At 40.2% G+C, this 27125-nt stretch overlaps 1 protein-coding gene across 5 annotated transcripts in view; it reads right to left on the bottom strand.

Annotated features, from left to right (window-relative positions):
- Positions 1-3324: 3324 nt before the first annotated feature.
- LOC124169236 (protein Tob1) overlaps positions 3325-27125 on the bottom strand; it is a 254122-nt gene continuing 230321 nt past the window's right edge. For 4 of the 5 annotated variants that reach the window (XM_046547781.1, XM_046547780.1, XM_046547779.1 and 1 more), the window contains 2 exons: positions 20318-22344; positions 3325-15757 (listed from right to left, as the gene is read on the bottom strand). In XM_046547781.1, coding sequence (XP_046403737.1) covers positions 15383-15757; positions 20318-21307 — 1365 coding nt within the window. In that variant the 5' untranslated portion in view covers positions 21308-22344 and the 3' untranslated portion in view covers positions 3325-15382. Of the gene's footprint in view, positions 15758-20317; positions 22345-26820; positions 27022-27125 lie in introns of those variants that run through there. The other variant, XM_046547778.1, reaches the window with a different exon arrangement.

The raw sequence follows: 27125 nt of genomic DNA, 5'->3' as shown, positions 1-27125 counted from the left end.
GAGGAATAAAGGAGTGGAATGACCTACCTGAAGTGATTTTTAAGATCTTCCCTGCAAATGCAAAAATTTTTAGGAAGAAGTGTTCATCACTAATTGATTATTTACATTGTGGTTTAAAAGGGAGAGTGCGAAATTGAGTTAATTGGGGCAAAGTTCATTTTTTAGTTGTATTATATTAGAATTAATGTATTCAATGGATTGTTTGAAATTGGTTTATTGGGACAGTGTTAAATTCTTAGCAGTATGAGATTAGAATTAGTGTAATTTTTTTACCATGGGTATCTATTCTGTTTCTAAACTTTATATCAGATAGATAGAAACTTTGTACACATTAGTTATTAATGTACATCTAATGCTGCCACCAGGCGATACACTACTTGCAGCAATGCGTAGTAATAATAATAATAATATGGTGGTGATTCGAGGACACCTCCCGCTGGACTGCAAAATTTGATTGAATTCTGAGACCCGCTTCACGGACACTCCACTAGTCTGTCCGCAGCGCTTCGCCAACCCTCCCAAGTTCCCCCGCCACAATCACTCTACCCTCCACTCGCTGGATTTTGCGCATTCGTGGGCCAACAAGTTTTGACGCACTGTAATATATTTATGGAAAATAAAAGAATACACTTTGTGAGGGTCGCTTATATATTTTTTTTAAATCACGACCCGGGTTTGTAGGCATTACAGAGTAGTTTTCCTTCATCAAAGAAAACGAAAGGCATTAATTACGATTCGTTACCCACCATTAGTGTATTCATAATATACAAATGATTTGGTTTTAGAAATCTCAGTTTAGACGAATGATAACAGTCAATTTTAACCTCATTTGAAAAAGGACGGATTGGCGCCAATGGGATGCCACCCACTCCACTTGACGTCACAGGGACCTAGATTCTATACGAGTATATAGGAGTTTTACATCGTCTGAGATTACCAATGCATGCATGAGGCGCAGAGCTCAGGGAAACATCTCTTATAATCCCCTATTAAAATTGCCTATGGTCGGATAGTTTTCTTCGTTTGATAGGGTATAAATAATTCTTATTTAAGCCGAGCGCTACCTGATAGCAGGGTACTCTGCTACCTGTTAGCAACCTGCATCGTAGCGGTTCTCATAGCCTCGCACCAAGATGACCTCACACAGCGGCAGCGGGAACCAGAATGACGTCACACGGGCTTTTCTCAGCATTCATACTTGGCCGTCGCGTTTTCGCGCGCTTGAAAATTTTCACTTTTCATTAAATCGCGAAAAATAGATCTCGTCGTTTAAAAATCTAAAAGCGTGAAATACGTACTCCAGGAGTAATAATATTTCGATTTAGGCAATAAAAATGAAATGGGAAACCACCCTACTACATCTTCAGGTGCATCTATCAAGAATGCATCTCATTTTATATGAAGTTAGTAGGTCACCCGGCGTTTTTCGGGAAGGATAATGCCCAGACAAGAGAGAAACTTGTAAGTTGGAATTCATGGTCAAACAGCATGATTTTTTAGGTTTGGAGCAAGGTGTGGCTACCTGATAGGATGCCCAACCGCGGAAGTTGTATTACGTGACGCAACAAACGGTAATGAGAAAACGACGCAAAGAACGCGTCGGTCGTAACCGAAAGTAGCACTAAGGGGTTTGGGAGTATAAGATGCATGTACGATACGTACAAACTTTGGTTTCAATCCGTGCGGCCATATGGAACTGCATAGCAGACAGAAAATCAGACATCCTCTTTTATATGTATAGATTTTACTTGTGTTAATATATTTACTATCGGGAAAGAGTGAGGTGAGTTAGAGGTCCTTACTATCGCATTCAACTTGATATAAAATGAGATGCATGCGTGATAGCTGTACCTTAAGATGTAACTATGTTATGAAACCCGGGTCGTGTTTTTTTAATACATCAGTGAACCTTACGAAGTTTATTCTTTTATTTTCCATCTACCGCTACATAATACCACCAAGCTGTCTAAAAGGCGTGTGGCAGGGGATGTTAGGACACCGACCGTTTACAAATAAAAAGGAAGTGCTCTAAGGAAATTACGACTAGCATTTATTGAAATCCTTTACGGTTCGGGGGAAAAACGAATTTCCATATGTATCCGTTCGACAAAGCATCTCTCTTAATTTATCGCTTCTGTTGGAAATGGAAATATAGTGTGGCTCTAATATTATGTTCTCCGTGTCGCTCTTAAAGATATCCATTCTCAAATGTTCAAGCAATCTAAGCCTATCGCGCAGCCTCCGAGTCTCCATCGGCTCCCAGCCTAATTCGCTTAACATCAGGGTAACGCTGTCTGTACGCCCGTAGCTGTTTTTGACGAACCGTGCGGCCTTCCTTTGTATTTTGTTCAGTTCGCGGAATAAGTCTTTCTGCACCGGATCCCATACGCTCGCTGCATCTTCAAGGCGCCGACGGACCAGTGTGAAATAGCACCTTTCTTTTACTTTCTCATCTGAAAATCTTCCCATAATACGTTTGACGAATCCTAATTTCTTCAGGGCTATGCCGCAAATATTTATTATATATGTTCCCCTCGATAGATTCGAGGTTATCGTAACTCCTAGGTACTTCACTTCGTCTGTTGCCTTTATGTTAATACCATCCACAGCATGAACATAGTTAAAGTTGGACGAAATCTGCAAAAAATGTACCGACATGCATTTGCTCAGATTATGGTCGAGTCCCCACTCTTGGCTCCACAAATAAACGTTGTATAAATCCGATGATAAAATTTCATAATCACAGTGATTGATCACTAATTTCACGATAGATGACAGCGTCGTCAGCAAATAAACGTATTTTTACTGCTAATTCGGGAGCAGAGGTCATTAATGTATATAATGAACAAAAGGGGACCGATTACGCTTCCTTGTGGAACACCTGATGTCGCTTTAACTACGCCAGAGCTGATTCCTGTCTTCCACCTTTTCGTCAAAGGACTTACCACAAAACGCTTAACGAATCTTAGCTTCTTCAGAGCTCTCGTTATCCGTATTGGAATGAATGGAATACGACAGTTGGGACGCAAGAGATGCAGATTACGTGCACGATTCTGATTTGCATGATAACATGCAGGTAGGTTATACAGACAGCATCAACAAGGCTGAGATATGAAAAGAATTTCCACCGAAAAATGAAATGAATCAATGACTCCATACAAACACAGTATATTTTATGCCAGAATATTCTTGGGTGAAATGCAAAATTATCTAATTGGTATGCGTCCAAAACGCAGACATATTAAGAATCGGAGGCAAGCAAATATATCACAGGTATTAGGTAAGAAAGGCTTTGGGGAATAAAGTCAATAAAAAGACAAATGATTATGAATGCACAGAAAATCTTTTAATATAAACTTAAAAATTCGTACAACAGTATGAAAAATTATAGACTATACACATGTATATATTATTATTATTATTATTTTTAATAATATATGTAATATAAGGGGATGGAAAATATTTTCCGTTCTCTCACTCTCATTACTTGCGGTGAAAGCACTCAATTAAAAAAGTGCACGTCATCCTTCATTTTCTTCCACAGGCATCGAATATTTCGCCTTTTGCTACACATAATACAAGAAACAACAAAATGGTCTCATACAACTGGTCGGAGGATTCAGAACACAAGTAAAACTACACTTTTTCTCTCTTATCTCAGTAAAAAACAACCTAAAAACACTAAAAATCGAAACATTTATCTCATAAGTGCAGCACATTGGCCAGTTTATTCACAAAGTAAAAGAGGCAAAGCAAATAAAACATAGACTATATGGGTTATCCTTCTACGAATTGATAGATGGCTCTGCCTTAGGACGGATGCCATTCACAGTAAAAAAAAACTAATAGGAAAGCAAGATCATATGAGAAGAGGACAACAATGTCGATAAAACGATACACAAATACAACAATCGATAAATAAAAAAACATCGATATGCCGCCATCCGAACCTCAGGACTAGCCAAATGCGGTGTTTATATGTTTGTTATTTCCGAAGAGATGGATGGCATCAATAGAGCATAAGAATATGATAAATCTTCTTCCTCTTGGCCTCAGTTGGTAGTGAACATTTTACAGCAGGGAGTACAGAAATCCTCAGACTAGAATTCAACTATAAACATTATAAAGAATAACTAAAATTTGTAAATAAAATATGATGGTTAACAGAACCATTTGTATCACACACAATGGAATTGAGTTAATGCTCAACATTTTAACAACAGCGGTCGGAAAATGACCTTTACATTATGTAAAATAATATTACTGTAAAATAATGTACCAGTGTGTACGTGCAAGCTAAAAAAACCTGAGAACCTGTATTTAATGCTCATCAAAAAGAGGAAGTAAGTAGAGGAAATGCAGTTTTCATCAAGCTATATGACAAATCAGAGTTGAGTAAACTGGAAAAAGGTTAAGCATAAGAGATTAAAAACAAGAACAACAATACAAGAAGTTTTTTCATTAACCTAAATAACACATAAATTGAACATTTTCGTACTTTGAATGTCAATACACAATTTATGATAATTAGGGTACCGAAAGAAACAATATGGCGCACTTGAATAAATTCACATGTGGAAGATACACCTCTGAAAAAACGAATCCAACACAGGTTGGCGATACAAATCTTTCACGGTAAAATTTAATTGGTCGATAATGATCCAGCATTTTTATTTTGGGAAAACCTCATAAGAGTAATAATCGAATTAAATCTTGGCAATCAATTTCCCATTTAATATGTCATTTAACAATTCATAAAAATCACAGATTCTTTTTAAATTCATTAACCAGTACGGCCTCTTTTAAATTGCAGGGCTTTCAAAGTTGCACAATTTAGTTTTTTTCTGTTGTCAGGACCTTTCGTTGATAGGCAAAGAGACGAACGGGTAATGGATCACAAAGGAGTTTTGCTGGTAAGGCTGCAATACCTATTCAAAGCAATTGCTGTTTTTTGAAGTATTCAGACGGAAGAAGATCTGACTAAACCCAATGGCATTATAGAGTAAAATCTTTTCGAATATTTCAATCCGTATGTATCACTGTCACTACACATTTTGAACAGCGGTTCTTCTCAACCAATCAATGTGGCATCAGATAAAAATAAATTTCTTGATATCCTTCGCTTAATCTACCTTGAAACAGAAGTTTGAGACCAATTCGAATTCTATTGTCTCTAACACCGTGGTAAAATCCTCAATCCCTTAATGCTTACAATCGCAAATATAACATGAGTTGTCAAAAGTTTCGACTGAAAGTTAAGACTTTTCACATATACACCTTCCAGTCTATTGACGTCATATTTGGAATGGAGAAACAACTCAATTGGTGAAATTGGAACTGTAAGTAAAAAAATATATGTATATATTATGAGTGTATATAGGACATTTTTTGGATCTAATCTCCGGGTATTGAAACACCAAAGGAAGGCGATTTAAAAAAATTAGTGCAAGAACTCCGTTAGCGCCACATATCCAATCTTTGGAATCGGAGATATCAGTGAGGTGCCAATTTAAAAATTAGTCATGCGAACAACAAGATAAAGAGGCGCTAACTATCATTAATAATGCATTAAAGTTGAATTTTCTTAAAACTTTTAATTCCCAAATAGCTGAAAAACAATGTTTTTTTTTTGCGCTCACTTATGCATTAGTATATTACCTGCCAACTTGTCACAGAAACATCATGTATGTATGTGGATACGTACTTGTAATAAGTTATCCAAGCTACTACAAAATCATGAAAAAATATGTTTAATTATATATTTATATATATTCATTTTTTTGGTTGGGAACGTATTAAATTGAAATGGGATTGATTTTTCATTTTTTTAAATATATAATAATCTGTGTATAAGATATTGTGTATCTTTCTGCTTCATTTAAACGCTTTCTCTATACAACATAACATTAATGACACGACGATTACGTAGTTGTTCGCTGAATGCACATGGCTCTATATAAAGAAATGCCTTCAAGTTACGAACCAACATATACTTTCAACAAATTACACGATTTTTAAATGTATTTTAAGAGCAATATTAAATTTTACCTCCAAACGGTATTTAAAATCTGACTTCCTTCTTCAATTTCAACCCACTACGCAGGTCCAAAACTGTCTTAAGAAAAACTTACGTTTCTCTTCTCACAATACCAGTGTAATCTTCGTTCGCAACAAATACCCATTTTACAGCATTTTTGCACTCTCTCTTTTTTATTAAAAAGGACATAATACTTTTTTTGTATTTACAGCTTTAAGATGAATTTTGAGGGATAGGGATTTCCTGTGAGCTAAACTCTACTGTCAATAAAAAAGTAAATTTTCGAGGACATGGTTATAATTGTAATAATTATTATTGTGTACTCGTTAATTAGTATTTTTGCTTGCTCACCAAATAGTGTGAAAACAGGCCACGAAGGGCCAAGGGCGAGCAACAACCAAACAATTTTCGTCGAGAAAAGTCTTGATATCGACCTTGACTGCGGTACATGTGTATCCCGTAACTAACAACGCCTCACCCAACACGATCGCTTTATAAGACTTTTTCGCGCCTGATCTAATGGGCCATTCGCGACTCATTCGCCGTTGGGCTGTGGGAGAGGTGGCTTGCGGGTACTGTGAAGGATGCCCGCGACGTTTGAATCCGACGTCGGGACGTATATACTTATATTAATCGTCGGAGACGAGCTCTTCTTCGCAGGCGCACTGGAGATACTCGAGTTTCTTACTTCTCAGCCTCTTATCAAGCGCGTCAATGGTTGAGAGCTCACATGCACCCTTCAGAGGCAGACCACAGGTTATTTCTCCTTCATTTCCTTTTCCGTACTCATCATTCCAGAGTTTATAGATGGCATCACATATCAGATCACACCCAAGGGTTGGAACCCCAGAACAAATTCTCAGTCATCCTAAAAACACGAACATGAGTTTGTCACCACAAATAAACTCTCGTTTACACATATATTTATACTTTTTTATAGCCTGTCTTCACCTCAAGAACGAATACACACACAGCGTCCAAAATGATATAAATATTTAGACGTCCATTGTATGGGGAACAATTTTCCAAGGCCTATTTTTGGAGTATAAGGACGAAAAGGGTCTAATTGCCCGTACATCGCCACCTAAGGCTGTGCTCGCAGTATCTTGAAGATATGGTAGCACTTGACAATATTGCAGACTAGAACAAAATTGTGTTTACAAAATAGCTATCGTCAGTGAATTGGTTATTTCTTTCATTTAAGACCACAGGTCATCAGTTTGCCATCCGGAACGTCATAATGGTAAGAGGACTGTCAGAGGGAATGGAATTACGTAGAGCGCAAATCGTCGACAGCAGCAAATACGAAAGAAAAAAACCTTTCATTGTTGAGAAAGTGAAGGTCAGTTTCTTATTCCGTATTTATACCGTACTGGCAGAACTGAGAAAAAAAAGGGAAAAGCATCTATCATACTATGCCTATGAAATTGGATATCGTACCAATAAAGACACAGGGATTCGCTAAACAGCGTTTCTTTTTTTAAATAATGCTCTCATACAATTGCAAATAGTTTTCTTTAAACATGATAATGTCCACGTACGTATAAAAGTATATTTATCATATATATATTTTCAAGGTATTAAGGTATTAAACACCATAGCAGGTAATAGTGGAAATAGTAGAAAAATTCGATAAACAGCCAACAGGTTTACTTATTTACGATTTGTATCATTTCTTGGAAGCTACTATTGTGATAATTTTTCCCTTGATCGCACGAATCCTCATAGGCAAAGCCGTTATTTGCCCAAAACTTGGGAAAAGGTCAACTATTTTTATGAACATTGTCCTCCTCTACACATTATATATGAATATATATTATATACAATACAGTTAACACAACAATCTAAACCTTTTTTTAGGCATTCCTAAACATTAGGCGTACACATCTTTTAAACTGTGAATATTTTATCATAATAACTTTAATATGCATATTTTAATAATTTGTGGATTTATTGATCGAAACGCCGCCTATAATAATCTTTTGTGAATAAAAATCGCGGATGCTTAGGTTCAGTTAAGGGAATATATTCCATTTGAGGGTGGACTCGTTACTGTCTAGCTTTAAAGAAAGATGTTTTTCGCGAAAATAATATGGACACCTATTAGATTGGTTATGAAAAGTATAAGCAGTCTGAGAGTTGAATAGACTTTTGACACTTCATTGTGAGTAAACAGTGAAAGAAGAGGTGGAAGTAATTCTTCATAAGGAAGAGGGTGTGAAAGATACCAAAATACCCTTGACAGGAAAAAATCAAATTTATTCCGTGGCGGGGAAGTAAAAAACACAGCCAGAAAAAATCCAAGGAAGTAGCAATTACAATTCTAAATATTTTGCTAAAAATTCAGAGCTTCCATTTATTTAGGTTTCACATCAGTTTCGAGTCAACAATCAAAATGAAAACTATATATCTTTTTTTTCAAAACCCGCGTATTTTCCGTTCAACATAACATAATTACAACAATGATAATTATAATGATTATTTACACCATCACTCCTCAGCCATTTTTTCAATTCTAATGAGTCAGGTACCATTTTGTGAATACATACATTTAATAATATTGATTCTGGCGGTATTTTTTTTTCGAACGGTAGACATTACGTTGTATGTCTACATCGTGACGCAGGAATCGTAACCATTTTGTATTCAAGGAATAAAAAAAATCGGCTCGATTCTCAAGGGGGATGGTGTTACAGCTTAATATTCGAACCCAATTTCTTCACCCTGCCAATTCAACGCCCCATTTGAAGACACATCCATCACAGGAGACTCCTCTCATTATTTTCGACTCTTGATCTCATGAACGCTTAAAAACGCCCAAGTTTTTGAAAACGGTCTGTAATTTAGTGACTCAAAAAAGAACCCTAAATAATTGAGGCATTTTAGACGGATTAATCCTGCCAGTGTTAACACCTGCTCACCCATGATTCTTTTAAGTTTCCACAGTTCATACTTCAGCTAATGACAACGGACAGAAATAACATATTGTTTAAGAGGCTCTTGCGAACAGAAAAACAGCAATTCCTCCAATTTTACGATACATAAACTACATATGATAAGTCGGTCATCTGCTCAATGGATCGTTTAAACTCTGAAACATGGTTAGGATGTTAACGATTTACATCAATACGATTTAACGGTTCGAAAAATCGGAGAACATCAATATATGATCACTGTATGAAAAATTTAGCAACCGGTTTTTTTTAAATCTCCTACTCCCTAATAGTTCAATGAAAAAAGATAAAATCGCTCAATTACACACATGCTTGAAGCAGAAAGGCATTCAGCTTTGATCTATGGACATTAATTTGAGGATACACGATCCTTTTAAGTGAATTCCCCACTCCGACGAAAACACTGAAGTCCTTCCACTATTCGACACCTCAAAGGCTAAATGGATGTTTGGAGGGCCAGTAATGCTTAACAGGCACACGGTTGTCAATAGTCAAGTTGGTGATGCTTGGGATAATGAGGGAGAGGGGAGGGACAGCTTTAGAAAATTAAAATTAGTTTCCATCGTTTCCGTTTCGAATCGATGTTTTCAACCTACCGCTATGAAGCTCCCGATCTCACTTCTGAACAGAAAATACGGTACGATCATAGTCAACTAAACCCTCTTCTGGTAACTATTCCCCCAGCTCACGTTGAAAAGAACTGTTCGCATCCATATTTTATCAATTGCCTTTATCGACGCAATAGCGGTGATTCGAGGAACCTGCGCAGTTTGAGGAACAGCAGCGCGACTGCAACCCAATCGTTTTAGGTGCGAGTGCGCACCGCATGATGGATAGTGAAAGAGGCTATAGAGCACCCGCAATAGGTTGTTGGTGAAGGTCATGCCATTTACCGAAGAACTCTTGAGGGCGTAGGCACAACGCGAAGAACACTAACTGGAGCATAGTAAGAGTATACACAGAATATCAACACAACTCTGCCAAGTTTACACGAATGGTAAATGTGCACATCAATCATACGAGGTGAACACGATATACGTTCAAGATGAAGAAGGTGATGAGCTAAACAGATCGTCAGATTATGCAGAAAAAATTTATTTTGAGGAATTTACTGCGAACAATTAGAACGTGAAAGTGAAGAGCTGGAAGCAAAAAAACTTCGTCTGATAATAATGACCTAATTGAATGCTAATGCCTACAACAGAATGACCGAAATACAAAATCAATAATCACGAAAAAATAAATAGTTGCTTATTGATGCGAGAACGGTGATTTTGATGAGACGTGAACATTGAGAAGAGCAAGAACGTCATTGAGGACTGCTCAAGAGAACGCGGCTCCGCAAAAATTTTAACAATAATAAATGCGCACGGCTATGAAATAGGTACTGATCGACATTATGACCTTGGTTTAGGGGGAAGGCGACTCACGTCTAACACTTAACTGCGACTTCGATAGAAAGGGAACACTGCAACGAGCTAAAGCATGATTGCGAACAGTTCAAAGCAACCCAATTCCGCATAATTCACTACGATAGTGTGCGCGCCTGTCTATGACATTAGCATCAACATGATGACCTAGGTTTAGGAAGAAAGTGATAACGCTTGTCCTTCCTCTCCAAATCACGTGATTTGACCGGCAGTGGCGTTCAGCCTGCAACCACCCTGCATGAGGTCGGGTTGCGGGTGGTAAGTCGGCGGGTCCGGAGAGGCGGCCCCCTTTTCGCGGTTCTAAGTGCGCAAATACCGTGGGAATGCGGTGCGAGGGGGGGGGGGGGGGGAGGGAGAGAGAGAGAGGGGGGAGGGGGCGATGGAGGGGCTGGCAAACACCTTGCGCCTATTCTTACCCCGGTATCCGCGAAGGGTGTCGCAGGGGAAGGGCAAGGAAGTCGGAAAAGGGGAGGTGTTCGTGTGATGGCGCTTTATAAAGCGGTTTTGCGTCACGGGAGAGAGTGGGGGGAGGGGAATTTTGAGGGTGAGGAGGTTGGGGAGACGGGTGGGAAGAATGCGGGGACGGCAGGGGAAGGGATGCAACCCTCATCACTCCCCCCTTTTCCGCCTAGTTCAACGTCGATAACTTGAGCGGAGGAAATGGCGAATGGGTGGAATATGCATGGGGAGTGCTTTTGCTATTGTGCTTGCCACGTTTTCAACTCTCTAAATCCCTCGCGGGTGGCAATACTGGCACTTGAAGCTCTCGAAAGCTTCAGTGAGCTCGATAGTATTCGAGGGACAAGGCTTGAAACGCGAACAAAGGTCGCCGTCGTAATTTACGGAGTGCAGTTTCAAAAGGGAATCGCGAAGCGAAACTACATCCTAAAAATAGCTCGTCGACGAAATGGGCCCTGATTTTTATGGAAATATGCGACACGTAAGACATACTTTCCAAGTGAAAAATAAGGAGAAAATTAGTAAAATGAAAATTTAGAACTTACAACAGAGCCGAGTATGCTTTCTACCCAAATTTATGAAGTGGAATTTATTAATGATGTAAAGGTTAAATATTAAAAACATTTCTCAAACCTATTCTCACTTCATTATAATGATAAGTCAGAGTTTGAAGAGCTTATTTTGCGAAAAGTCCGAGAGTTACCTCATAAATTAGTAAAATTGAAGTAACAAATGAAAACATGATTTTCTAACGATATTCTGCATTGGAATTGGTTCAATCCAAATGTTCACAATCAACGCATTTCTCCACGCTTTCATCGCTTCATTACGTGATAAGTAACGGGTAGGGGAGCTTCATTTACGGCCTCTCTGAGAATAAACAGAAACAAGATAGTATTCAACGCAACAAACAGTGATTGCACACTGGCAAGTCCAATAATTTAAGTACCAGCTGTCCCACCAAGGATACGACGGAATTGAAGAAACAAAAAAGTGCGTAGAACGAAGAAACGTAACGATTCGAGGAAAGAAAACCAAAAAGAGAGACAGAGAAAGACGAGCTCTTGAGTGTCCTTGCGATAAGATAAGGAGGAAATGGAAAGTTTGCGTCTATTTGGGCTGAATGAGCCTGTTGGGTACACGGGAATGGGAAGGGCCAATGGTGGGGTGGGAGGATGACGTTCGTAAAGGCTGCCGACGTAGGGATTCCTGTTTGATCGATAAGTTCATGGCGGTAGAGGGAGAAGGCCGGGGAAGGTGAGTGTGGATGTCAAAAAAAGTGACTGTGACAAATAACTCGTCGCCGTTAACCTTTTCACTGCTGTTTTGATAGCTGACGCCACAAAGGTATAATCCTGAGAACGGAACGGTTGTAAACTATACAATTTGACCCATTCGCATCCTTAAGATTCCTGTTACACCATACGAAACCAAAAAAATAACGTTATAAGCTTGATTTCTATCGTAACGAACACTACCTTCAAATATTTATTGGTACGCAAGCTGTAGTGGACAATTACCTCAAAAGCGCACAGAGCCACATGCATAATTCGTCCACTAACCTTGTAAGCGTACTGCCACGCATGCAAATACCGATCACTCACGTCATAAGCGTACTGCTACGCCCCTAAAAACCGACCGTAACACCCATAAGCGTACTATTGTGAGTGCCGAAACCAACCTTGTAAGCGTACGGCAACACTCGCTGAAACCGACGGTTAGCTTCCTAAGCGTACTGGAACATCTGCCCGAACTGACCACTGACCCGGTGGTCCGCAAAATCACGAACATATGGTAGAGTCACGGTGTTGCGGTGATTGCTTATAATAGCGGCTCTATGGCCACGGCTTAAATCAGGCTGAGTCATTAACTCTTAGTCAGTAACGGGAGTCAGATTGTTATTTTACTATCAGGAAACAATAAAAAAATCAATATATCAACGTGAACGGAAGTCTTCTAACACTAAAGTCCAACAACGTGATGGTGGAGAGTAATGGCGTTGATTTTACCATCTTGAATCAAGATGCGAATGTGTTGAAAGATAGCCTTCTTTAACGAGAGGGAGGTGTCAAAAAACATGACGCCAGACTTGGGCGGCTATGGTGTTAAGCGTATTACAAAGATTAAGATAAAACAGGGAGCTGGGTTTGACAGGAGAAAAATAGTCACCCAACCCTTAAGAGTGCATCCTACTGCCTCAATGATGGGGCATTAGGGAGCTCATGAAATGGGTCGACACGACTAAGTGCTATCCGAAGCACGGGAAATAAGATTACAAAAAAATATTCGCTGCACACACTGCCATTCAAAAAGGCTTCGAGCAGAAGCTTTGCGAAAATCAAAAAAGAGACGAATGACCAAATATTGCAAAAATACAAACAACGACAACCCTACAAATTACACATTAGTTACATAACATTATTCAAAAGGGTAAAAAAATAAAATTCAACCTCCAAATTTAAAAATAGGCATTAATTAATAATCCGTGTTAATATTATCATATATTTTTTCATATATGTATATATTTCATGTATATATATCATTGTATCTTCCTAATTATAATAGTAATGGTAACGATATTTTAAACGTATGCGGTAAAAAAACAAGGCAAAGTTTTACACTGAGTAACTTCAAATTTTGCAACCACGGAGGGATTGAGGGATCCACATCCGCGGCCATTTTGTGTGGTTGTGTGTGTGTTCTATGTGAGTTGTGTGTGTGTTGTTGCACCCCCAATCGGAGGCAGGTAAATCGGCGGGGGCGGTTGGTGTTCATGTGGAGCTAACGTCGGAGGCATTGTACGGGGGCAGAAAAGAAGCAGGAGCAGTGGTGCCTTCGCACCTCGCCACTTTTGACCTCGTCCTAACTCTTCCAATTTCGACGGCAGGGTGGCCTCTGTTCCCAGTAGACGACTCCTACCCTCAAAGCCCACGGTGCACCCCGGGCGTAGCTCCACTTACTGGAAGAATGGGGACGGGGCCAGAGATATACATCCACAACCCTTAGCCCATTCTTCTTCAGTCTCCAGCACACAAGACGGTCACACACGCGGTCACTTCACAACACGTACGGCACACGAGCAAAATAGCACGAAACCAGACCCTCCCAATCCCTTCAGCACCCTAGATCTTAAGATCCCAGCACCAACTAAGCACCACTCCAAATTCCTTCATGCTAACTTCGACACCTTCTGCGACAAGGACTGCTCCATGATGCACCATCAACTGTGCAATGCCACGTATACTAGCCCGTAGTTCCTCTCCTGGATGATGTGAATCAGCTCCACTGTACGCCGCTTATCCTTATAACAGGAAAAACCTGGAGGCTGCCTATATATGGCCTGCAAAAGGATAAGAATGCTCATATGATGTGTATCCAAGTGTGCAAGACCTCATTTTCCTCAGATAAAACGATGTTAAACTGTTCAACTGGGCGTTCAACTTATGAGAAAATGGCCCTCAACAGGATGAGGTGCATTTCCAGAATACGAGGACAGGAAAGAGTTCATCCTTCGTAATCAAACTCTCTAAATCCCATATAGACGACATTCAGCTGCTCCTAAGGGCGCGGTCTTCCCATACAGAGAGGGAAAGTATGGTTGGTGCGAAGTTTAGTCCCGCGTTAGGACCGGATGGGTGGCCTGGAGTAGGGGAAGGGAGCAGGAGCTCGGGACCTTGGAGAGGGGTGCTTGTAGGTGTATACGTGGCGAGGGAATCGATAGCAGAAGGCATGGCTCGCGAGTCTTCCCCTTTTCCGTGAAATTCATTCCTGCCGAGACGTGATCTCCACGCAACTTCCATTGCTCTCACATAGGCAATCATTTTCTGGTTCTTAATTGGCACCTGGATACTTGAATTACCTCCTGCCCTCGCGAATGCGAGTTACGCCTTAAAAAAAGCATTCGGGACGTTGAAGTACGTGGACTTGGCGCGCGGGGACTAGATTTGCGAGGGCCGGTTGACTCAAGCATGCCGTAAAAAGTTCGCTATCGGGTAGGGAGAGGTATTTAACAGAATCATACCGCCGCACGAGGAAGACCGGGGTTCATTTTTTGGGGCGAGAGGTTTGCCGGATATCCCGGAGGGATCTCATGGACCCGAGACCAGGCACGACCCGGAGGTAACCCCGCCATCCAGACATCAGCTGCTCGCTAGGAACCTTGCCGGGCTGCTGGCGTCCCGCGGTGACCACTGATTCTGCCGTCTATGGATCCGGTAGGGTATCGGAGCACATCCGCGCACCTGCGCCTCCACTAAAAACGTAGACGGCTTCTGGACCCGGTAAGGAAGCGGAGCACACTCGCGCTCGGGCGCCTCCACTATAGATGGCTTTCTCTGATCTCCAGAGCTGAACCTATGCCGGGGGTTAATGGTGCGAGGTTGGTGCTGGTGTGGCTGGCTGGTGTTGCAAGGGTGTGTGGGTGTGGGCGAGGAGGAGGTGGAGAATGCGGGGGTCGGCGCTACACCCCCCGCGGCCCGGCGACGTGTCTCCCAGCGGCCGTCTCAGTTGGCGACCAGCAGGTGGTGGTACTGGAGACCGAAGCCTCCGAGTCCTTCCAGAAGCTGCTTGTCTCCCTGCTGGCTGCCCTGTCCGCCGCCTGACGAGGGCGAGGTGGATGGCGAGGAGGCCGGCGAAGAGGATGCCGGCGAGGGAGACGACGAAGTGGCGGGTCCTTGCTGGGGTGCCGGCGGGTTCGCGGAGGCCGGAGACGGAGCAGCGACTTGCCTCCCTCCCCGATTGTTGTCTGGGTAGTACTTGTGGTGGTGGCCGCCGTGGTGCGGCTGCGGGTGGTGTGGCCCGCCGTGGTGATGCTGGGGCGGCGCGTACGCCGGTGCGGACTGGTGGAATGGACCGCCGTAGCCGGGGTGAAGGTGACCCTGAGGGAATTTCAGAAAAGGTTGAAGATTACATAAATGAATTTAAGAAATCATCTCATGAAATACATTGTAGAAGTTGTTGATCTTCATTGCATCAAAAATTGCATACTCCGCATGCTTTATGTTAAACGACCCAGGTTTCGTCATATCAGTGCCATTTTATAAGTAATTACACTGAGCTCGCATACGCCAGGTCGATTGACAAAAGAAGAAGTCGGAGTTTACAACTGAGGGGGTAAGAAGACCGTGATTTTTTTCTAAACAGTGTCAGGAACAGAAATTTGGCTAAGACAACAAACGAGATAAACTGGATACCGAGTAGTGCATTTGATTTTCCACTCGATTAAAGCTCAGAGCAGAGAATCATTCCTATCCCTTGGCCACAAAGTTTTTGTGAATTTATTTCATCAATTTCTGTACTTGACCCAGTTTAGAAAGAAAATCACTTGTACCCTCCAGCTTCTCACCCCCACATTTGCTATGCACATTATAAATGCTCAAAACAATAAATTAAAGGTTAACTATGTTTTAACGGGATGATAAACTATACTGTGTTTGGGAGCACAATTCTAATATATAACGACTAGAAGCTAGTATTAAATGCCGAAGGCACAGGGGAAATGAGTTCAGTATATTTTTATTTCAAGTGCGTACCCTATTTCTATAACGTTCCGGAAAATGTCACTCCGAAGATAGTGAGAGTCGACGCAATGAATAATCACTACTTCAGCAGCATCAGCACACATCCTAATGAATGCTGTATTCATTACTTATGTCTACTGGGTTTTCTATCAGGCATGTCCATTGTGAATGTTTGTAGAATAGAGCTTCGCTTCAGTCCTGCAGCGCCAACTGTCTCCTAATGAACATTAATATATGCAGTGGAAAATTAGAGAGATATGCTTCAGCATGAACAGAAAATCACAAAGTATGTATTAGGAACGGATAGAATTTTGATTTTTCAAATAAATTTGTTTAGAAGATACTATTTCGATCATGTATCACGTTGAATAAATCCGAGATTCCTCTGTACTGACGCATTAACGTCGGAAACTAGCTCAAATTTATTTTAACACACGTCACTAGTATTTAGTTAATGCGTAATACACACAAATCAGATTTAAAGGAAAACACCGATACATTAATAGAGAAAGTAACTCCTCTTTTACCCGAAATAATGCAAAAAAATTATTTGAAAAGAAGTATCCTGCAAGAGATGAAGAAATTGGGGATTCCAATTCCCAGTTTCCAATTCCATAGGTATGTCAAAGGATTTATCTTTACTGATGACTCCCGTCACTACGCCATGAAGGAAACAGGGAAAAAATTATTACTACTCCGTATGGTGTAACTATCGAGGCAGGGATCTTTGATGACCGCATTATTTCAAAGTTTTAGTTAAAATTCTTAAGTACTTCAATTACCAAGTGGCACTATACTCAAAAATCATGACTCTAAAGTCTAAGTGGTGACCGTTTTTCAGTTTTCATATCCTCATTTCGATTCTATGTGAGAAATACGCCGTAAAATGTGTATACAAGTACTGTTTACAGATGATATCAATACCACTATTAGAGTGAAAGAAATGATGACTATACTGAATCACAAATAGTCCATTCCTGCAAAAATAAATGATGGGAAACCCGCACGGAGACGTAATCACAATATATGAGAGTGAAATCAATACTTGAAAGAACAACAACAGAACCTCATCCGCTAAATTTCATACTTCGCCGCCGCTTAATTGACGTAAATATTGAGTTAAGTACAGTCCTAACGATAATTTGCAACTTACATCCAACCACTGTCACGCTACACAGCTGAAAATTAATTTAGAGCAGGCAAGAAACTAATCCAGGAGTTGTCAGCGATGTCACTCGCCAAGGTCACGGTGACATTCCGTCACTCTCGCTAAAACCGAGATAATTCCGTGATTCGACGTCTGGGGTTGAAAAATTATCATCATAACATACTCGATACAAAGAAAGCAATGCAAAGCCAATCATGTGCGACGCGAACACACGTAATCATTCGAAAAATCAATATTTGGGCCGCCAATTCGACAAGAAAATTAATTGATACAGTAATTGGTGCTACACGCTCAAATTGAAAAAAATATGAGAAAAATCCCACCATATTGGAGCCACGTAATAAGTTTTAAAAGCAACGCAACAGCTTCAAGAAATAAATAACAGGTATCGAAAATAAACCATCTTTGTTTCAGGCTGGTCTATGGACTATCTCCACTAGTAAATGCAATGGTCTATATAATAAGATTTTTTCATGCAACATATTATTTCAGTGCGGTATTCATGCCACTATTTTTAACCTTGTTAATATAATATTAAAGCAATTCTCTTTTATAATAATATGTGGAAAAATTCAATGTCAACATTGCCCTTCTGCAAAACGCATGGTAACGTGGAAAATTATTTTTATTATAGATCGAACTTGATAACTGAATAAATATAATGTATAATGCTTCCAAAATTTCATGCGACGATAGTTGGTAGCTTTTAAAATTAACCTGTATTTACTGCTGTGTTAAAATGAGCCTGGATGATACTGAAGCAGGAAAAACACAAGAATACACATCAGTTCAAGGTGTACGAGTAAGTTAGGTCAAACTTATCGTTTGATTTATACTTCTTAATTTCATCAAACGGGAAATCAAGGTTGAAAGTATAGAAAGAGTTGGAATATTTTTTTCAATGGAAGACTTACTAAAGTATAACAAAGCTTTCCAGTAATTGAACAACATATTCCGTCCAATGTATATTTTTGCTTAGTTACCAAAAAATATGATGCCTCAAACATGTGTGCTAACTGTAGGAAAATTGTAAAAAAAATCATCTTCATGGAACGGAAACTTAAATAGCAGAGCTATATAAATCGGAGGGAACCGATCCAATTTCAGACGATGAGTGACAAATGAATGCTGAATTTTTACGTATTTGTTTTGTAACGAGTCAACCGTACACTGCCGGCTAAAAAAATGATTACTCAAGAATACCTATAAGATTAAAATATTTTATTTCGCTACTAGTTCAAAAAATAAAATTTAAAAGCCTGTAACTTAAGGCTGATTCAAATCATAACCAAAATTGTAAACGAAGAAAAGGAGTCACGCCAACAATAAAACTAGCTAAAACTCAAGTCAAGATGCATTGGTTCCGCTGGAAGCCTTGGGTAATTACGTGGCCACACTTATCACGATATGCTCCCCAAATCATGAACAAGACTTCCATACATAGAGGAGCTGTTGTTTTACAATACAATGCCCCAATATGTAAAAATATTACTAGATATTAAGACGGTCTAAACAAACATAGGGAATCAACACCTTTGGTGTCACCTTATCATGTAAATAATCACGGAATTACATTTTCTGACGTGGCATCACTTTCGCTGGACTGGTCCATTTTCCTGAAGCTATACTTTATTAAAACTTACAAAATCACTTTGAATTTTGCTTTTATATCGAGAAGAGGTTTTTAAAAATTGAACTGTATCACAAAAATGATAATTTTATCACAGCATATTTTCTAAAATAAAAATTCTCATCTTCCAGATACAGGTAAATGTTAACAATGGCTCAACCTGCTGACCCGAAAAAATTAAAGATGATAGCGAAAGTTTTAAGTAGTAATACGGTTGAAAAGAGAAAAAAATGTAACCAGTAGCAATGCCATTTCTCATTACATATAACTTGTTTAAAAATTATGCTACCATAATGACATTTTCGCGGATTTTCACAACCTTTTCAACATTTCCCTCTATTTCCAATATAAGACAACAGAAAATATCTGAAAGGAAAACTTTTGAGAATTGAGGTAAAGGCATGTGTTGACAATGGTAAATGTTTTCGTAAACTGAACATTTTGAACATGATAGAGAAAGTTTTCAACACATATCGAAAAAAAGACAATCAAGCGACAATAACACGTCCTCTTCAGTTTTCGCAAACGTAATATAAAACTTGGACGTAAAAAATGTAAAACTCTGCTATTCTAGCCAAAATTTTAAACGAAGATAAGGAATCACGCCACCGATCAAACTAGCAAAAGTTCAAATCACGAGTGATTGTTTCAGCTGGAAGCCAGTCGCCTTGGCTGATTACGTGGCATTATTGACGAAAACTCTTGAGAATTGAGATAAAGGTAAATATTGACAAGGGTAAATTCTTCTTACTGTGAAATTTTCAAGATAATAGAGTAAATTGAAGGGCCAACCATCATTTCTAGTGTTTTGAGATATTCACATTTTAAAGTTTGGTAAAATCCATAATTATTTGTAATTTTTTAACGACCAATTTCAACACATTAGTATAAAATCTATATATTTATTCGTTAAATCACATAATGAGTTTAATCCTAGCTAAACTGATATGGCTGCTATATTGTTTTGCCAATCCAGTGAGGCCAAAAATGATGGTGGGCACTCTTTTAACTGGATCCCTTCAATTATATCATACGTCACGAAAAAAGGCACGTCCTCCTACGTTTTTGCAAGCACGTAAAACTCGCCGATAAACAAAAGAATACACCGGTTACTACTAACCTGAGAGCCGTTGGACTGGGCGTGGGCAATAGCCGCGGCCGCAGCGGCAGCGGCTGCGACGGCGCCGAAGTAAGCGTGTGGGTGACCACCGGCTGCGGCGGAGTTCGGACTCCGGATGTCCGGCGAGATGGACCTGGGCCTCTGGGAGGGCGACACCTGCTGCCTCTGCTGCTGCTGTTGTTGTTGCTGTTGCTGCTGCTGGATGATGGCCCGCTGCTTTATGTAGTTGGAGAACTCGGTCGGGGACATTCGGTTCGCCCGCTTGCTGCTACTCTTCAACTTGGTACTCCCGAACTTGGTCTGCGCGAACGTGGCCGTGGTGAAGGTCAGGGGCGGTGCGGGGGGTCGCGGGAGGAATCCGGGGGCCACGGGGGACGCGGGAGCAGAGGCCGCCGGGGGCGTCGGTGGCGGTGCGGGCGACCCGCCGGCCGCCGGCGGGGCGCACGCCAGTGGCGAACAGAGGGACAGTCCTCCGAGGCTGGAGGCGACCGCGTCGATGGGCCTGAAGCACTGGGCCTCCGGGTTGAAAGTTTTGCAAACCTCCCCGTCGTGCTCCTCCTCGTTGGTCGCGTCGGGGTCAGAGACGGAGACGGGCGGTGCGACGGACGCCGCCGGCTGCATCCCGGCCGCTGCGGCCTCGGCAGCCTCGCTGTAGAGTCCTTTAGCGGCGCCCTTTTCGCCAATGCGGTAGCTGACCTCGCCGGGGTCGATCCACACGGCCAGGTCTCTGGGGAGGTGTTCCAGGACGTCCCTGACGGGGACGCCGCTCTCCCTGGCTGCTACCTCGAGGACAGGGTCCACTGGGCTGCCAGTCTTGAGGCAGCGGAAGGCCGATCCTTTGGACGGACGGTCCGGGTACCAGTGCCCTCGGAATTTCGCTCTCAACGCTCTTTCCAGCTCCTCGCCGAACAGGTTGACGCGCCGGCGCGGGAGTTTGTTGTACAGATAGGAAATGACAAAGGTCAGGGCCACCTGAATTTCCACGTGCATGGTGAGGGCGGTTTGGAGGGGTTTTACGGCTGCAGACTCGGTATGCGTTTCACACGATCGATATATCTTAAATGATGACGCAGGTCAACGGGAGTGTTTTTGTGTACCCCCAACAAACAGCCCCTTTAATTGTCTCTGCTGCGTCCCTGTTACGTAAATGTCTTACTCGAGAGCCCTCAACTGGACAGGAGATTCTAAATGCGAAGTTGCCGTGGTGGACCGTTAGCGACGGCTCTGATTTTCAAATCCACTCAGCACTATAGCACACGAGCACACAGGATTGGGATTTATGTAAAAAAAACAAATACAAACTGACTACGCGCAGAATACGTTAAGAGAATCTACTCATCCGTGCCAGAAACAAAAATACTCCTCTTTCGATTTCTATATATACAAACACGCACACACAAAGTTCGTATGGAGGAACGAAGGAAGCAGCACCTCGCTATTGCGCCTCAACTGGAGAACTCCCCGAATCGATCCAGTCCTTTCCTTTCGATATACCGTTCGTGACACACACGGCAGCGGCTTATTTTATCCCTCACGCCTCCTATTTTTTTTAATCTCAGGTACAAACAGTAGCGATATCACAATGGCCAGCTTGCCATGTTGGTGTGTGGGAACTCTCAGGAGCTGGGAAGGCGAAGGGAAAGGGGTGCGCGGAGTGAGAATGTGATCGATCACAGCAAGAAGTCGGGGCAAGGACAGCAGAGAAAAGGTATCCCGCTGGCGACGTCGTATGTCATCGGTGTGATGTTAACCAGCTCAGGGACAACTTCTGCAAAAACCAGAGTCCCACGACGTCCCTCCTGTAACACCACCTTCCGGATGCCAGCGGACACACTCCCTGGTGTCCCGAGATCGATGCCAGGATCCCGGCCAGCTTCGTCCCCGTTTGGGAAGCGACTGAGCAGAGGGATACTCAGGACGTCCGCCCACGCAGAGCGGAGGGGGGGTGTGAGAGGCAGTATCGACCCGCTACGTCGCACGTCACGACCCAGGCGATGACGTCACGGCCGGTCCAAGGCGGGCAACTTCTGCGGGGTGTAAAAAGAGGGGATAGAAAGAGAGAGTGATGAGATAGGGGAGAGAGAGAGAACAGCGGGATATAGAGACGAGAGGTGGCGCTGCGAAGGGCGTGCTGCTGCCACGGACGAGAGAAATCTCAAACCAGCCACGTCCCCCTCAGCCGCCTTATTTATATACTCGCACCAAAACAAGTCGTATACGCAATGGGATGAATACACCCACGCCAAGTAAAAAACAATGGTAACTTTCCCACCCAAAATTGTTATAACTGCAGCGGAGAATGATTTCAATTAATTTCATTTATTATCGGGGGCCTTTCCGTATATGAGTGGGTAAGTAGCCAAGGGGTATAAGAGATCATTACTGTTAAACAGAGTAAGGTACAAAAATTAGGTTTGGAAAACAAATGAGATCAACTACATATTTAGAAGTGCATTATTAGATATATTTTCACTCGATGTCAGTACGATAGGGAAACTCACTCGTATCCCTTGGTCACCAAGTTTTTGACTAGTTCTTCTATTAAATTCTGTACATAACTCTGTTTAGAAAAAAATTACTAGTGCCTTTTGACTTTTCACCCACTAATATTTTACAAGAACACTAAAATTCAGGAAATTCAATGAATAGAGGTACACCACGATAAAAAACACAACAAGGTTAAATAAGTGCAAATACAAAGAAAAAAGGAAAAAAAGACAAGAAGATATTTCATATTCGTAAAACACTCCCGGGGTAGGCACCGGGTGAGACTGTTGCAGGCGTTTCGACGAGTGAAAATTTCGAGTACATTATTTGACGACCCTCTAACGATACGAAATCTTCACAAAAAAGAATGTCGACCCTATAAATGAGGCCAATTACTAGTGTCTTTGAATTTCTTTAACTTGACGCATCCGAGAACATTTTGTAAGCATAATTGGCCGCGAAAACCATTCAAATTTATATTTTTTAGACATACCTCCGCGTTTGGTTTAGGATGGTATTTCACTAACGTTCCAATTGGGGACCGGGTTAGAAAGTGAATTGGTTTTTTCTGCTCTTCCTCCTCATCCACACATGGTTTTGCATGATATTTACTCACATTGTAATTGACTTTCTAAACTAAAACGTTGTGTACGTAGTGCGGTATAGCATAACAGAAAAGCATTACAATAAGTCGTACACATAATGAGATAAATACACTAATAGAACATAAAAAACAATGGTAAATTTCACATGAAAATTGTTTACATCAGTGGAAATTTTTATTTCGGGTAAAATTCTCTGATAAATATTTCTCGGGCATGTATCTCTGATAAAAGACGATATTTTACCAACTTCCTGATTGAGAAAGTTATTGGCTAATAGGTGACTTGTTTCACTCGACCATTCAAGGTTTCTGATTATATTCAAAGAATAAAATTCACTTTCTACGTTCCACACAGAACCTTTATTAAAAGCCGTAAGTGTCACAACCATGGTCGTTAACAAATCGTCAGAGTGGAACATAAAAAGTGAATTTTATTTTGAAATATTGCTTTGACTCCACAAAGTTAAGCCAAAAACGCCAAAGAGTGATACATCTCTTGCACCGTAACATTTGTTTTTTTTTTTAATTTTGTCATTTTTTTAAATTTTGTCATTTTTTGTTGCTGCATCGTCTTGACAGCGTGCAAGATATTACTCACAACACACAAATATTTCTCACCATCTGATATCTCCTGTTTATAAAAAAGAATATGCCATTGGAATATATATAATGTTACACCAGCAAAATAATCAACTATCTTCACTGGAACGGTGGCTAAATATCGTCCTAAACTATCAATAGATGCAAGGGCAAACCCGAAAAAAGAAGTCTCATAAAGACTCAATGGAAGTTGTTAGGTGGATATTTCAGTAACTTAATATAGATTATCTATTTTAGCAGACAATATCACTAAATTTTGCCATGGAACTATCGTACTCTAACGTGAAATAAGCAAATAACGAAAAATTGTTCTTTTTAAAAATAAATTTTCCTAAAATAAAAATAGGGAAGAATCAGTTTGAAATATTTTACCTCGCAGCACACCTGAATTATTACCTTTAACTTTTATATTGGTATTTAACTTCTATACTTCTCCATCCAAATCCTATTCCGAGACAGGCTAACGGTTACATTAGCCCTTTAGAAAAAGTGTAAACTTTCTAAAAACATGCGTTTCAATAATTTTGGATTTTGGTTTTTCGAGTCTTCCTCGTCATTTATGCATGATATTGTATTGCATTTTCTAGCTTTACATTGGCTCCCTCTATTGGAACGTTATGATAAGTTCAAATTTGAGTGGAGCGGGCAATACAAGTAGGCATCTGGTAAATCCCGGGATATCCGCAACCACCAATACACTTGTAAATTGAAAGAAGCATACCACTGAGGATGATAAAAAATACAAACGCACCACATTCTATCAGAACCGGAAGTAATAATCAACTAATGTAAGGCGTATGGCAATTGCAGAAATGTGACAAGACCATCGCTTGTTTATTCGTCAACTTGATACCTCCGTTGCGCTGCTTACGTCGAAAGAACACCACACGCCCACCTAGGAGCTGAGAGCATAGAATTCTATTTATAGGGCCAATCGCGTAACACCCACTTCTACTAGGAAAGATACAATGAATACTATCTTAAGTCATGCGTTCCAACTTAGTCCATCATCTGTTACTCGTGATCAGGAACAGGATTTATTTTAAAGATTATTTGATACAACGTTTTCATTTTATCTCGTCCAATACCTTAGCTCACCCTTTCACCATTTTTTTATAAAAACGATATTTCAAATACGTTTGTAACCTATATTTTCCAACACGTAAAAAAAACATACCAAGGGCAGAAAAATTATCGTACTCAAAAATCAAATTAGAAATTTATGAAAAAATCCAATAATTTCAAACATCAATTTTCCTAAAATAAAAAAGAGAAAGAAATAATTTCATATATGCTACCTCGCCACTAAGCAAAGTTTCACCTAATATATTAGCATTTATTTTTAATAAATTTATGTCAATGTTGAAAAAAGGACGGAAAATGCGTGTATGAAAGAATACAGGTGGAGGAAATCGCGAAAACTTATTGAAAACATTACTCTCCGATTTCCGATTTAGATAAGGAAAAAAATTAAACCGATTTAAAGCCTGAGGTGAACAAAACCCAAAACCGTACGTCTCAAAGAACAAATTCAAGCGAAAAGGGACCACAAGGCTCATTAAAACGGGTTGAGAGAAGGATATGGCCACGTATAAGCATACACTACATGGAACAGTATTGGATCAATTCCAAATCTATCATATATTACTGAAAAACCATGAATAACTTATTATAGAAAAGGACGGAAATTATCCTTAATTGGCATTCGCTCACATTTATTGAGGAAAAACACAAGGGAAAAGAAGCAAAAAAGAGCCTCATCTCGCGGCAAGATAGAGAAAATCCATTTGCAGTTGTTTGTATAATGACAAACATGCGAAGAAGAAACGAAAGGACGAAATTCAAATCGAAATGAGTAATTTATGGGAAACTAATCACAAAAATAAGAAGTAATGTCTCATCGTTTTACATTTAATATAAGTACGAAAATATTAACAAACCCTCGCGATACAAGTAAAATAATTACAAAGACAAAACAAACCCTATTAAAATAAAACTTTCACTCAGCTTACTACGTATTAATGAACAAGACAAATGATGGCTTCAAAGCTTTCAAATAAAGAAACAACACAGTGTTTAACATAAAAATGCATGCAATAGATTAATTTACAGCGAATATCTTAATAAAGGAAACAACCACAACAAACAGGAAAAAAAAGTCGCTGAAATACAGGAATGAAAATCTTTTTTAACACCGGTCTACCAAACTACAAGAATTACGAGGATATTTCATGAGGTTGTTTCGTTATATAAATAAAACATAACATAATATGCATTATTTTAAACATTCTAGGCTTTGAAATCCACGTTCGTGCCCAGTCTATATCGGATAAAGGCTCGTAGCACGTAACCAGATTATTGGCTTACTGATAATGCTAAACAGATTACCGGCAATATTGATCCATACGGCTAAGATTGACCCAGAACCCCCTTCCTTATATAGTAACACCCGGAAAGATGATAAAATAGCTACAAAAATTTATGCTGAATACAGTCAAGTCATAGTGTAGAACAATACTTTCCTGATTTAATGCAAATATGAGTGCGAGAAAATTATAATTCCTACTAACAAACATAGTACACAGGAAAACATTTTAGATCCGACACATGTTAATTCTACTAAGCAACCAAAATTCATGAAAAACAAATAAACAAATAGTTCCCCTCTAATGAAGATTTTTAAGTTTTTAAAGGAAATATAAATATGAAAATACTCGATAAAATTACAAATTGGATACTTTCCAATTCAAAAATGTATTCGACAGCTGACTAATCAAAAAGGCAAAGCATATGAATCGTCTGTTTACCGTACCTGAAGTTTGTGAAGGCAATTTGGGCTCCTAATAATAATAAATATTTCGGCCGCCTGGCGTATACACACACTATTACATTCACTCCAACCACAAATTAAATAATTATTAACAAGTCGTTTGCAACAAACGAATAATATTTTGAGGATATATTCGCGTTATTGCAGACGGCATTCATGATATATGAATCATTTTCTTAACATCACAACAACTATATTAGCAACAATTAAAAATCAACGTTAACCAACGAAATTAAATACGTAGAAAAAACACGATCGCTATGTTGCCATGTTCTAGGTAAATAAAA

Source organism: Ischnura elegans, chromosome 12 (assembly GCF_921293095.1).
Source record: "Ischnura elegans chromosome 12, ioIscEleg1.1, whole genome shotgun sequence".
NCBI lineage: Eukaryota > Metazoa > Arthropoda > Insecta > Odonata > Coenagrionidae > Ischnura > Ischnura elegans.
Note: the sequence above shows the minus strand (reverse complement) of the source record. Positions and strands in the feature narration are given on the sequence as shown.